At 39.7% G+C, this 13730-nt stretch overlaps 1 protein-coding gene across 1 annotated transcript in view; it reads right to left on the bottom strand.

The window, feature by feature from the left end:
- Positions 1-13730, bottom strand: part of SERPINE3 (serpin family E member 3) — a gene marked incomplete at its 5' end in the record, with an annotated part of 41099 nt that overhangs the window by 6758 nt on the left and 20611 nt on the right. The window contains 1 exon segment of the mRNA XM_059681201.1: positions 8678-8778. Coding sequence (XP_059537184.1) covers positions 8678-8778 — 101 coding nt within the window.

Below are 13730 nucleotides of genomic sequence, written 5' to 3' on the forward strand. Positions count from 1 at the left end.
CTGTGAAAAATCAATAAAATATGTTTTTAAAAAAACAGCATAAGTATGTCATTTGTAGTGTCTTTTGTCTTTAAATTATTATTACTACTGGCAAACTTAGTGGCTTTTTAGAAAGTTATTGCCAGATTTGCTTCTAGTTTATTTTTCTCATCTTTTTAATTGTAAAAAATTATAAAAGATGGAGAGTGTGTCATGTAGCACCCAGCCCAGGATATTTAGAGTGCTAAAAAGGAGCTGAAATGGCCTCTGAATCTAGTCTGTGGTTAGTTGCTTTCTCCTTCTTCTAGTCCACTCCTCATGCCTTTCTTTCTCTCCCCTCCCCACCTTTATTGAGATTATAATTGACATATAGCTTTGTGTAAGTTTAAGGTGTACAATATAATGATTTTATATATGTACATATTGTGAAATGATTACCACAATAAGATTAGTTAACACATTAATCACATCACTTAATGACAGTTTTCTTGTGTATTAAGTTTTAAGATCTACTCTCTTAGCAACTTCCAATATACAGTCTATAGTCACCATGCTATACATTACATCTCTAGAACTTATAACTGGAAGTTTATATCCTTTGACCACCTCTACCCTTTCCCCAAACCCCTTCCCCTGCCCCTGAAAAATACCAATCTACTTTCTGTTTCTATGAGTTTAGTTTTATTTTTTTTAGATTCCACATGTACTTGATATACAGTATTTGTATTTTTTCTTTATGACTTATTTTACTCAGCATAATGCCCTTAAAGTTTTCCCAAGTTGTTGTAAATGGCAGGGTTTTCTTCTTTTTTTTATGGCTGAATAATATTCCATTGTGTAAATATACCACCCCTTCTCTATTCATTTATCTGTCAATGGACACTTAGGTTTTTTCTATGTCTTGGCTATAATAAATAATGCTGCTATGAAGATAGAGGTACAGATATCTCTTTGAGATAGTGATTTCATTTCATTTGGATAAATACCCAGTAGAATTGCTGATCATATGGTAGTTCTATTTTTAATTTTTTGAGGAACCTCCACACTGTTTTGCATAGTCATTGTACTGATTTACATTCCTGTCAACTGTGTACAAGTGTTCCCTTTTCTCCACATCATTGCCAACATTTGTTATCGCTTATCTTTTTGATAATAGACATCCTAACCAGTGTGAAGTGATGTCTCATTGTGGTTTTGATTTGTATTTCACTGATGATTAGTTGATTACCTTTTCGTATACCTTTGGCCATTTGAATATCTTCTTTGGAAAAATGTCTCTTCAGATCCTTTGCTCATTTTTAATTGGATGATTATTATTATTTGTATAATTTCCTTATATATATATTGGATATTAGTCCCTTAACAGATATGAGGTTTGCAAATGTTTACTTCCATTCTATAGATTGCCTTCATTTTATCAATTGTTTCTTTTGCTGTGAAGAAGCTTTTAATTTGATATAGTCCCATTTGTTTACTTTTGCATTTGTTGCTTATACTTTTGGTATCATATCCAAAAAATCATTCCCACGACCAATTTCAAGGAACTTTTTTCTGATGTTTTCTTCTAGAAGTTTTATGGTTTCAGACTTTGAAGTCTTTAATCCATTTTGAGTTAATTTTTGTGAGTGGTGTAAGAGAGGGATCCAGTTTTATTTTTTCATATGTGAATATCTAGTCTTCCCAACACCATTGATTTAAGAGACTGTTTTTCCCCATTGAGTATTCTTGGCTCCCTTGTCAAATATTCATTTACTGAATGTATATGGATTTATTTCTTGAGTCTTGGTTCTATCCCATTCATCTATGTGTCTGTTTTTATGCCAGTATTATACTGTTTTGATACCATGGCTTTGTAATATAGTCTGAAATGAGGACATGTGATACCTCTAGCTTTGTTCTTTTTTGGGATCTTTGGCTATTCAGGATCTTTTGCAATACCATATCCTCTGCCTAGATAACTTCAAATGACTTATCTTCTACTTTATTGAGTCTTTCCTCTGCTTGGTTAACTCTGCTGTTTAAGCTCTCTTGAATTCTTCAGTGTAGTCATTGAATTCTTCAGCTTTAGAGGGTTTTTTTTTAATGGTTTCTGTGTCTTTTGTTGACTTCTTATTTTATGCATTATTTTTTTAATCTTGTATCGGGGTTTTTTATGTTTTTGTGTTCTTGCTTACTAAACTAAGAGGCTTATTATGAATTCTTTGTTTAGTTCATAGTTCTCTGTTTAGGATAGTTATTGGAGCTTTATTCATTTCTTTTGGTGGTGTCATGTTTCCCAGATTCTTCATGATTCTTGATTCCTTACATTGTATGTGTGCATTTAAGTAAGAAGTTTCCTCTTCCAGATTTTGCAGGTTTGCTTTTGACCTTCACCAGTCAACATTCTTGGGCAGGCTTGCTATTGTTGTCTCTATTAAGGCAAGGCCACTGCATATGCTCTGAGGTTGTGGGGGTGCTGCTGGCTGGGTTATATAGTTGGATGAGACTGCTGGCTGGGCTCCTGGTTTGGGCAGGACTTCTGGTTATGTCCCATGGTTAGGTTGGGCCACTTGCCCTGCATTTACCTCTGGTTGGGTGAGGTTGCAGTCTCTTCCCTCGCAGGGTGGTGCCACTTATTGGATGCCATGATTGGGCTACTATGGATTGGGCTTCACAATTGCTCCTGTTAAAGTGGGGTCTCATGGCTGTGCTTCCCAAATGGAGGGTGCTGCAGGCTGGGCTCAATGTTTGGGTGGGCCTATAGACTGTGCCCTAAAGTTGGGTGGAACTGCAGGCTGGGCTCCATTGATGAGTGGGGTTGTAGGGTGGGCTCTGTGGCTGAATGCTGCTGTAAGCTGGCCCTGTGGCTTCCCAGGATTATTGTTCAGGCTTCTTGGTTAAATGGGTCCGAGGCTATGCTCAACAGTTGGGCAGGGCTGCTGACTTGGCTCTTTGCCCAAGTGGGACTGTAGGATGGGCTTCTTGGCTATCTGGGTTCTCTAGCCAGGCTTCCTGGCTGGGTAGGACTTGAGGCTATACTCGGTAGTTTGTTGTGGCTGTGAATTTGCTTCCCTGCCTCAGAAGGATAGTTGTGTGACTCATTGACTGGGGAATCTAATCAGGCAGAACTGCCAACCAAGCTCTCTGGCCAGACAGGGCCACTGGCTCTACTCTGTAGATCAGCATTGCTGCTGGCTGGAGTCTTTGCTGAGGTGCCCTGCAAGTAGGATCATGGCCTGCCAATGTTTGAGGGCTGCTTGCTGTAAGACTTGCCGCACCCCCTTCTCCATCTCTATCTGATCCCCAGTGGTCCCTGAGAGGCAAGACCTAAATGGGCTTCTCAGAAAGCATCCTGCCAACTTTGAGTGAGCTGGATGTTCACCTTGCCTCTCTTTTCCCACTGGAGAAACTGTAGGCCCCGGGGGAGGGGGAGGAGGAGGAGGGCACCATGGGTACAGTATTGTGTCAGTCTGGAGGAGGGCTGATGCAGTCAGAATGTAGCCATTTCTCTTATCCTTCTAATGTATTCCCCAGTCTCCATGTTTCAGAGGGGTGTTTCAACCTCACCCCCCGGGGTGCTGGGATTTTCACAATGGTGACGTGTCTATCAATAGTTGCTCATTGATTTTCTTGGGATGGGAAATGAAATTCAAAAAGACATATGTCATCATCCTGATGACATACTGCAGTTCTGAGCAGTCATCAGGTGTGACATAAGTTAACTTCAGTGTGCAAACAGCTAAGAGTGGTTTGCTCATTTGCCACACTAACAGGGAGCTTGTACTTCTTATTGAGCAGAGATTGGAAACTACTCCCTTATAAGAATCAAGAATAAAATAGTTCTTTTTACAGTTTCAAGTTTGTACACAAGGAATATTACTTGGCATAGGAAGCATGGGTTTGTATCAAGCCTGCTGATCCTATGGACGTAGAATTGCTCAAGAAATGTATCTCTAGCTGGTACTTTAGTGTAAAAAAAAACCTGGAATTACTCTAAAAGCTTCATGACATGCAGTGTCAAGGATGTTTGGGGAGAAAAATTACATTCTGGTTTCAATTGGGCCTTGAAATGATATTGAACAAGTTGTTCAGGCAGCAGAAAAGGATTTAATGACATGAAGGAAGAAATGAGAACTTGAGTGAAATGATTCTGGGCTTTGAAACCAAATGGAAAGAAAAGGACAAATTCCCCGGTAGCTGTTAAGCTTCCATCAATAGTACAAAACTGCATAGGAACTTCTTGCTAATTATAGAAGGGGAGGCCAGTGTTTTCTGATCATTTACTCTTTGGCAAGCTCTCTACTGATGTTTTTCTATATGTTGTAGAATTTCATTTCCACAAGTAAGAGGTGAGGTGGGAGGTGGCTACCCCGTTTTAGGAATGATGGAACTATTTGTTAGATTCAATGGCCATGTCTCCAGAATTAGGTCAATAGCCTACTAAGGCACAGAAGTGACTACTCTCTTGATTATGGTTAAAGATGGGCCATTGGAAAACAATACTTAATACTTTAGTTGCCAAATTTCATTATCTACAAAGTACCAGATATTAAGTACGTATTTTAGCCATTGCAAGCCATATGGTGTATGCTGCAACTGCTCAATTCTGCCCTTGTAGCAGGAAAGCCGATATATACACTGAGTGGCCAGATTATTATGACCACCTGACGTTTGTAGGCAAATTAGCTATAATTTTGCACTGAAGTTGCTAGAGGGCCAGACCATTATAAATAGGGAAGCAGGTTGTTTACCACGACAGTATAAGTGATTTTTTTTCTGAAGATATGGGTAAATAATGCGATTTAACAGCCTTTGAACTTGGGTTATATTTGAACGTGAGTGGCCAGATTATTATGACCACCCCATCAGTACTTCGTTGGGCCACCTTTTGCCTTCAATACTGCAACAATTCTTCTTGGCATTGACTCCACGAGATTTTGAAAGGTGATGCGAGGAATCTGACACCATGCCTGATGAATAGCACTGTCTAGTTCTGTGAGATTTGATGGTTGTAGAACCAGCTGCCTGATGGCTCTTTTGACTTTGTCTCACAAATGCTCAATTGGATGGAGATCTGGTAATTGTGGGGGCCACCTAAGCAAAGTAAAGTCTCCCTCATGTTCTTGAAACCACTCCTGCACAATACAAGCACTGTGGCATGGCGCATTGTCTTGTTGGAAGAAGCCATCTCCATTGGGATACGCCATCAACATGATAGGATGAACTTGATCAGCAATGATACTTAGGTATGTTGTGCTATTCAGATGTTGTTCCACACGAATTAAAGGCCCAAATCATGCCAGGAAAACATGCCCCAAACCATAACACTGCCCCCACCAGTTTGAAGGGTTGTACTCATGCATGTGGGGTGCATACTTTCATGCTGTTTCTGCCAAATTCTCACTCTGCCATCTGCATGATGCAACTGGAAACATGATTCATCGGACCACATGACTTTTTTCCAATGCTCGACTGTCCAACCCTTGTGTTCCTGTGCGAATTGGAGACGTTTTATCTTGGTAACTGCAGACAGCAAAGGTGTTCGAACAGGCCTTCGGCTTCCATACCCCATACGATGCAGTGTATGGCTAATTTGCCTGCAAACGTCAGGTGGTCATAATAACCTGGCCACTCACGTTCAAATATATCCCACATTCAAAGGCTGTTAAATCGCGTTGTTTACCCATATCTTCAGAAAAAAAAAATCACTTATACTGTTGTGGTAAACAACCTGCTTCCCTATTTATAATGGTCTGGCCCTTTAGCAACTTCAGCACAAAATTATAGCTAATTTGCCTACAAACGTCAGGTGGTCATAATAATCTGGCCACTCAGAGTGTGTGTGTATGTATAAAACTTTTAAATAAATGGGAGTGGCTGTGTTTCCGTAAAACTTTATTTATAAAAACAGGTGTTGGGCCCTGACCAGCTTGGCTCAGTGGATAGAGCGTCGACCTGCCGACCGAAGCGTCCCGGATTCGATTCCAGTCAGGAGTATGTGCCTTGGTTGCGGGCACATCCCCAGTAGGAGGTGTGCAGGAGGCAGCTGATTGATGTTTCTCTCTCATCGATGTTTCTAACTATTCTTCTCCCTTCCTCTGTGAAAAATCAATAAAATATATTTTTAAAAAAACAAAAAAACAGGTGTTGGGCCATCATTTGGTGACCCCTACTTTAGAGGAACAAAACTTTATGAGAGATTTTAAGGCTGGTGTTGTATCATAAATCAATGAGATAGATACAAGACGCCTTAATGAGCCAATTAATTAAGAGTCTTTATTCGCGCGGGCCCAGAGGGAGGTGTTTTCCAAATTTCTGAGCCTTGACATAGAGGAAGTTTCCCATATTTATACCCTTTGCACTTCTTTGTCTGCAGATTTCACAAAGAGCTCTGTGTAGATTATTGTTACAGGCAGTTTGTAACCTTGAATATATAATGAACCAATACTTGGCATAAGAATATGGGCATTATTATCAGCATCAGTATTAGCCTGTTATGTCAGATGGCTAGCTTGCAAGGTCAGACAGCTACGTTTTTATCTTTTTCTATTACTCAAACTAAAACAGTTATTTTACAGAATAAGGGACTATCTAAAAATAACAGAGTTGGCCTATAGAATAAGAGACTGTCTAAGAATAACAGAGTAGTTCAAACAGCAGTTTTCCAAAGGAGGAATTACTATGCTTCAGTGTGTTTTATCAGCAGGAACCATGACTACAAACTTCACTCTTGGCACATGGTAACTGCTCAATAATTATTTAACAAGCCAGATCCATAAGCCTCTATTTCTGCTGATTTAAAAATAGACTTTAACTGCATTATAATAAAAAGGTTAGGTATCTTTAAAGGTTCTTTTTAAACTAGGTTGGTTATTCGTAGATCTTGTCAGAGGAGCTTAAAGGCTTTGGAAGTCTTTATCAATAGGTGAGCTACATGATGTTAGTTAAGCTCAGTCTTGTTTAAGGACACAGAATTGATGGAATTTTAAGATGTGGTTCCAGGACATAAAGGCAGAGAGATGTTTAAGAACTATTAAGGGATCTATCCAAGATGTTAGCAGATAGGATGACAGTGAGTGAGTGAGAGAGCAAAAGGGGAGTGCGTGGACGTGTGGGGTGTGTGTGTGTATGTGTGAGTGAGGGACAGTTATTCCAGAGGACCGTTGGGGGCTGGTGGACCAGGCTCCCCTAGCCGGGCAGCCTCTACTACCACTGAAATCTCTCCCGGGGTGGCCGGCTCTGCCGCATAGATCGGGCCATCTGGAGGGGGAGAGCAGCTGTGACTGGGAGCCCAGCCTCACCTCCACCCAGGGAGACTTCTGACACCACCTGGTACCCTATAGCCACACTGGCCAGGGACCAGCTGCCTCAGCTGTGAACCCACGAACATCGAGAATCCATCCTTCCCAGCCACAGGCTCCCAAAAAGTTTGTTCATAGAGTGCACCAAAGATAGAATGCACTCAAGTTCTTCATCCCTTCCTCTTTCCTTGCCCTCTAGTTTTCTCTACAGTGTCAGATTATACCTGTGTCACTAGGGAAAATTTCTGGTTTGATCATTCAACTAAATCAATATTTATTGGGCATCCACTGTGTGCCAACCATTGTCAGAGGCAATGCATCCATACTGGTACATTTGACTATTGCTTTACTTCATCTCTTTGTAAGTTTAGGAAATAAATGCAGAGTTGGTGGACCTTAAAAACTTTGGAATAGATTCTTCCTCCTGTGTTATATTTGGTAAGTAACTCTGCCAGTTAGTCAGTCTAGACACATCTACAGCCCAAGACTTCTCTTGTAGACCAAACTCCCATATTTTCTGTGATTGCTTCAGAGGAAGATTCTGAACAAGGAATTAGAAAATTTCTATGTGCTATAAGGTTCTAGCATTCAAAATAGAGACTCTCAGCCTTATCAGGCAAAAAAAAAAAAAAAAATAAGGCCAATGAAAATGCCTGCTATAGTGTCATCTTTGTATAGATAATTTACTACTATCTAGAGCAGAAATGAACATGGGCCTTTGGAGTTACCAATAGTCTAGCTAATGGTATCCCAAGAGGATTCTGGGACATACGGCTCTGGCATTCCACTTTCTTTAATATTTTATATAAGTCCTCTGTCAGAACATAAGCAAACACAGCTCCTCTTGATTAGTAGTAGCATGTCTACTATGGACAAAGAAATTTAATATGGACTCTGAGAAGGAGTTAATTTTAAGGCAAGGTTACAGGTGCATGCATAATTTGAAGAAAGAAAGTTGGATGGATAAGGGAAAGTTTCAGGTTAGTTCATTAGAAGAGGACAGAATAGGTACAAGAAGGGAGGGAGAAACAAAAGGTGATTGTGAGGCTGGCATGACAGTGGGAGATCAGAATGAAGAGCTGTGTTATTGCACAAGTGTTTCTGGAATCTCCTAGCCATGATGGGCAGAGGAAGGGTGAGTTGTACTGTGTCCCATGGTCATTGATCTTACTCAGAAGGTGACAACAGTACCTAGAGGGCTCAAGAAACACCCATCCTCCATAAATTCTAACCCAAATTTGACTGTTATAAGAAGCAAGACTTATGTAATGCAAAGCACTTTCTTTACTCTTTTAAATAACATTAACTCTGGTTGATTACCACTGAGGGCTCTGTATAAATAATATGAATCCCTTAATCAAAATATGATAAACTTCCTACAAACACAATGTCAAAAATCTTGAAAGAACTGTTGTTACCTGAAATTCCTTTCAAGTTAGCTTTGAGTGGATCAAAAAGATCGGTGACTCCCTAAAAAATTAAAATATTTGTTAAGTTGACATGATTTTGGACCCTAAATCTAAAAAACAAAGCATCAATTTTTTTTTAAAATTCTCATTCGATGCATGTTTATATACACCATATAACCTCCAAACCCCCAACTTGGATGTCAGGGTGCTCCAGGCTCATTTCTGGCTATATCCTTTATTGCTCCTTCCCATAAACCCTACTCACTGAATAATCCAGTCACACAGGACTCTCTCCCACCTCTGTGCATTTGCATCTGCTGTTCTTTCCAGATGTCCTTCATCTTCCTTGACAGCCTTTGAATTACTACACTCTCCTCTAAGCCCAATTCAATTGTTATCCCCGACTCTCCAGCTGTTTGGTGACCTTTGGTTATTAAAGCCTCATTTACATTTTGTTTATTCTACTCTTTTGATGTATAGAACATTTTGCTTCCTATTACTGTTACTTATGATATCATAAGCTACTTGAGAAGAGAGGCTATCCCTCTGAATTTTTTATCCTATATAATAAAAGAGAAACATGCAAATTAATCATCCCTCCGCTATGCTCAAGCCACACTCACAAGCCAATCAGGAGTGAGTATGCAAATTAACCCAACTAAGATGGCGGTGGCCACAGAGTTGAAGGGTGCAGGAGGCTTGGGTTGCCCCTGGCAATGGAGGAAGCCAAGCTTCTGGCCTGCCCTGGCTGGCCCTGGCTGGCCCTGGGCGATGCTCAAGGCTACAAAGTTTCAATTATAGAAGATAAATAAATCCCAGGAAAAAAAAAGAAAAAAAGGAGAGGCTGGGAGCTTGGGTCACCAGGGGGCACGGCCAGCCTGAAAACGGCCATCAGCCCCTCACCCAGGCTAGCCAAGCACCCCAGCGGGACTCCCCCACCCTGAAGGGGCTGTGGGCAGCCTGAAAATGGCCCTCAGCCCCTCACCCTTACCCAGGCTGGCCAGACACCAGACCCCCACCCTGATCTGGGACACCCTTCAGGGCAAACCAGCCGGCCCCCACCTGTGCACCAGGCTTCTATCCTATATAATAAAAGGGTAATATGCAAATTGACCCTAACAGCAGAACAACTGGGAATGACTGGTCACTATGACACACACTGACCACCAGGGGGCAGATGCTCAGTGCAGGAGATGCCCCCCCTGGTTGTCAGTGCGCTCCCACAGGGGGAGCTCTGTTCAGCCACAAGCCAGGCTGATGGCTGCCAGCACAGCGGTGGTGGTGGGAGCCTCTCCCGCCTCCTCAGCAGCACTAAGGATGTCCGACTGCAGCTTAGGCCTGCTCCCCACTGGCAAGTGGACATCCCCCGAGGGCTCCCGGGCTGCCAGAGGGATGTCTGACTGCTAGCTTAGGCCTGATCCCCTGGGGATCAGGCCTAAGACTGCAGGTGGTCATCCCCCAAGAGGTTCCAGACTGCGAGAGGGCACAGGCCATGCTGAGGGACCCCCCTGAGTGCACAAATTTTTGTGCACTGGGACTCTAGTTTTCTAATAATAATTACTGAGTGTTTACCATGTGCTAGGCACTGAGAAAAGTATTTTATGTAGATAATTTAATTTCATGTACATGTAACTATGTTATTATTATCCTCACTTTACAGATGAGAAAACTGAGGCTTAAGAGTTAAAGGAACTTGCCCAAGATGACAATGAGTACATGGTGGAGCTTAACTCAAATCGAGGCTGTCTGCGTGCAGAGTTTGCCATCTACATTTTGCTACCTTGCATCCCATGTGGCATCTCACACATAGTAGATGCAGAAAAGTTGTTGACTGAGACTTGATAGAGTGTCTCATTTAATATGTTTATAATTTATAAGACATTTTTATGTTTGCTGTGTGCTGTGTGTGCCTTCAATGCACAGCAGGGAAGGAATACAAGTTAAATCTTTGGTTTCCTAGTAAGTCCTGAAAGCAGGGAGATTCAGCACACCAACTTTGCAGTATTTCTGAAAAGGCAAGGTATTTAAAATCTTACTGTTGAGGTATCTTTAGGAGGACTGCTGACAATTTTCTTTGAAAATAAAAATGTTTAAAATGGAATTTAGATGGTCTTTTTCTGTAAACCATGCAGGACTTGTAAGAGAGTAAAAATACTGGACAAGACCATTTATTATCAAAGGTCTTCATTGCCATATGAGACAATATGATCAATATTTTGAGTAAAAGTATCAGATTTTCTCATAAGTGGATGTTTTGGATCCACATGCTTTCTCCAAGTCAATCTGACATTTCCAAGTATAACTTTGATTACTTCTCCTGAAATTTCTTAAATATTTAAAATACATAATTTAAAAACTCTTGATGCTAAAACATAGTGGTTAAGAGCATGAACTCAGGAATCCAATGCTGGAATTTGAATCCTGGCTCAGCCTGTGACTAGCTGAGGGACTTGGGACATGTTAGTTTACCTTTTTTGACCTCACTTTCCTCATTTATGAAACAAGCATAATAGTAGTTCTTTATCTTAGCTTTGGGAAGATTAAGTGAAATAATGGTTGTAAAGTGCTTAGAACAATGCCCAGCATTGCTCATGCACTTTATTGTTACTATTGTGGTTTTATTGTTTCTAATGGTGTCAAGAAATTGCTAAGGGATGTTTGAAATCAAGTATGGTGATTACGGTAGATAATAAAACTGTAATATCATTTTTAGTGACTAAACATAATAGTAAAAGTGAAATGCAACTATAAAAGAGGAGTGATTTTTTTTTTTTTGGTATGGTTATGAAGGCTGGTCCAGAAGAAATACTACAAAAATATCTTGAATTAAAAACACAAAAACACCTTTTACCAAAAAACAGACAAGAATATCATAAGAAAACTGTAGACCATTACTACTTATAAATAGATGCAAAAATCCTCAACAAATACTAGCAAATTGAATCCAGCAACATATAAATCATACCATGACCAAGTGGGATTTATCCCAGGAATGCAAGGTGGGTTCAACATGTGAAAAATCTATCAGTGAAAAATGGCATATTAACAGAGGACAAGACAAGGCCACATGATCATCTCAATAGATGCAGAAAAAGCATTTGACAGAATTCAACACCCTTACATAGACACACACAAAAAACCCATATTCAACAAATTTGGAATAGAATGCAAGTTTTTCAACCTGAAAAGGGGAATCTACTAAAAATCTACAGCTAGGATAATACTTAATGGTGAAGAACTGAATGATTTTTCCCTAAGATCAGGAAAAAGATAAGAATGTTTACTACTTCTATTTAACCTTGTACTGAAGGGTATACAGGGAAATTATGAAAGAAAAAGAAATAGAATGCACCCAGATTAGAAAGGAAGAATTAAATCTATCTCTATTCAAGATGACTTGGTCTTGTACATAGAAAATCCTAAGGAATCCACACACAGAAAAAACTATTAGAGCAAATGAGTGAGTTCATTAGGGTGACAGGATATAAGATCAAGATACAAAATTAACTGTTTCATTATACTAGTAATTACAATCTGAAATCCCATGTATAATAACATCAAAAAAGAATAAAATTCTTAGAAATAAATTTAACAAAGGAAATGCATAACTTGTTCACTGGACACTAAAAAAAAGTCATTGAAAAAAACTAAAGTATTGGTAAATGAAAGATCCTGAGTTCATAGACTGTGGCACTTAATTGTGTTAGAAAGAAATATTCCCTAAATTGACCTACAGATTCTACACAGTCCTTAACAAAATTCCAGCTGCTTTTCTTTTTGGAAGAAACTAAGTTAATTCTAAAATTCATATGAAAATGCATGGGACCCAGAATAGCCAAAACAATCTTGAAAAAGAACAAAGTTGAAGGACTCACATTTTCTGAATTCTAAGCATACTAAAAAAGTAGTAATCAAGACTGTGTGGTACTGGCAAAAGTATAAACATTTATGTCTATAGAACAGAATTTAAAGTCCAGATATAAACCCATACATTATCGTCAATTGATTGTGACAAGGGTGCCAAGAAAATTCAGTGGGATTTATCAATAAATGGCACTGAGACAATTGTTTGCCACATGCAATGAATGAGGTTGGACCTTTACCTCATACCACCTCATACCATATATAAAAATTAATTCAAAATGGATCAAAAACCTAAAATAAGAGCTAAAACTCTTAGAAAACAGAACATAGATCTTTGTGACCTTGGTTAAGCAATGGTTTCTTACGTATTACATTTAAAAAGCACAAGAAAAAATAGATTAATTAAACTTCATCAAAATAAAAAACTTTTGTGCTTCAAAAGAAACCAACAAGAGCTCTAGCTGGTTTTGCTCAGTGGATAGAGTGTCAGCCTGCAGAAAAAGGTCCCAGGTTTGATTCTGGTCAAGGGCACATGCCTGGATTGCGGGCTCCATCCCCAGTGTGGGGTGTGCAGGAGGCAGCCGATCAATGATTCACCTCATCATTGATGTTTCTATCTCTCCCTCTCCCTTCCTCTCTGAAATCAATATAAATAGATATTTAAAAAATTAAAAAAGAAACCAACAAGAAAGTGAAAAGACAGCCTACAAAATGGGAGAAAATATTTACAAATTACATATCTGATAGGGAACTAGTACCCAGAATATATAAAGAACTATTACAACTCAACAATAAAAAGACAAATAACCAATTTAAAAAATGGACAATGGATTGAAATAGTATTTTTCCAAATAGGTATATAAATGGCCACCAAGTACATGAAAGGATGCTTGACATCATTAGTCATTAAGAAAATGCAAATGAAAGTCACAATGAGATACCATTTCACATCAACTAGGATGGCTACAATAAAAAAAGATGGGGACTTTCTCTTCCTACAGCTGTTGTTACACACAGTTATGAGGTCAGATGGGCAGCTGTTGTCTTGCCTCCAGCCTGAGGAGGAAGCCAAAGCACAGAGGAGCGCGTTGCTGCAGGGCAGAGCAGGTGAATACACCCTAACTAACATAACTAAAAATAACCACACAGTTCCTGAAGGTAAGCTTTATAATATCCCTACTTTTTAATTCATAATTTG

Source organism: Myotis daubentonii, chromosome 2 (genome assembly GCF_963259705.1).
Source record: "Myotis daubentonii chromosome 2, mMyoDau2.1, whole genome shotgun sequence".
NCBI classification, from domain to species: Eukaryota; Metazoa; Chordata; class Mammalia; order Chiroptera; family Vespertilionidae; genus Myotis; species Myotis daubentonii.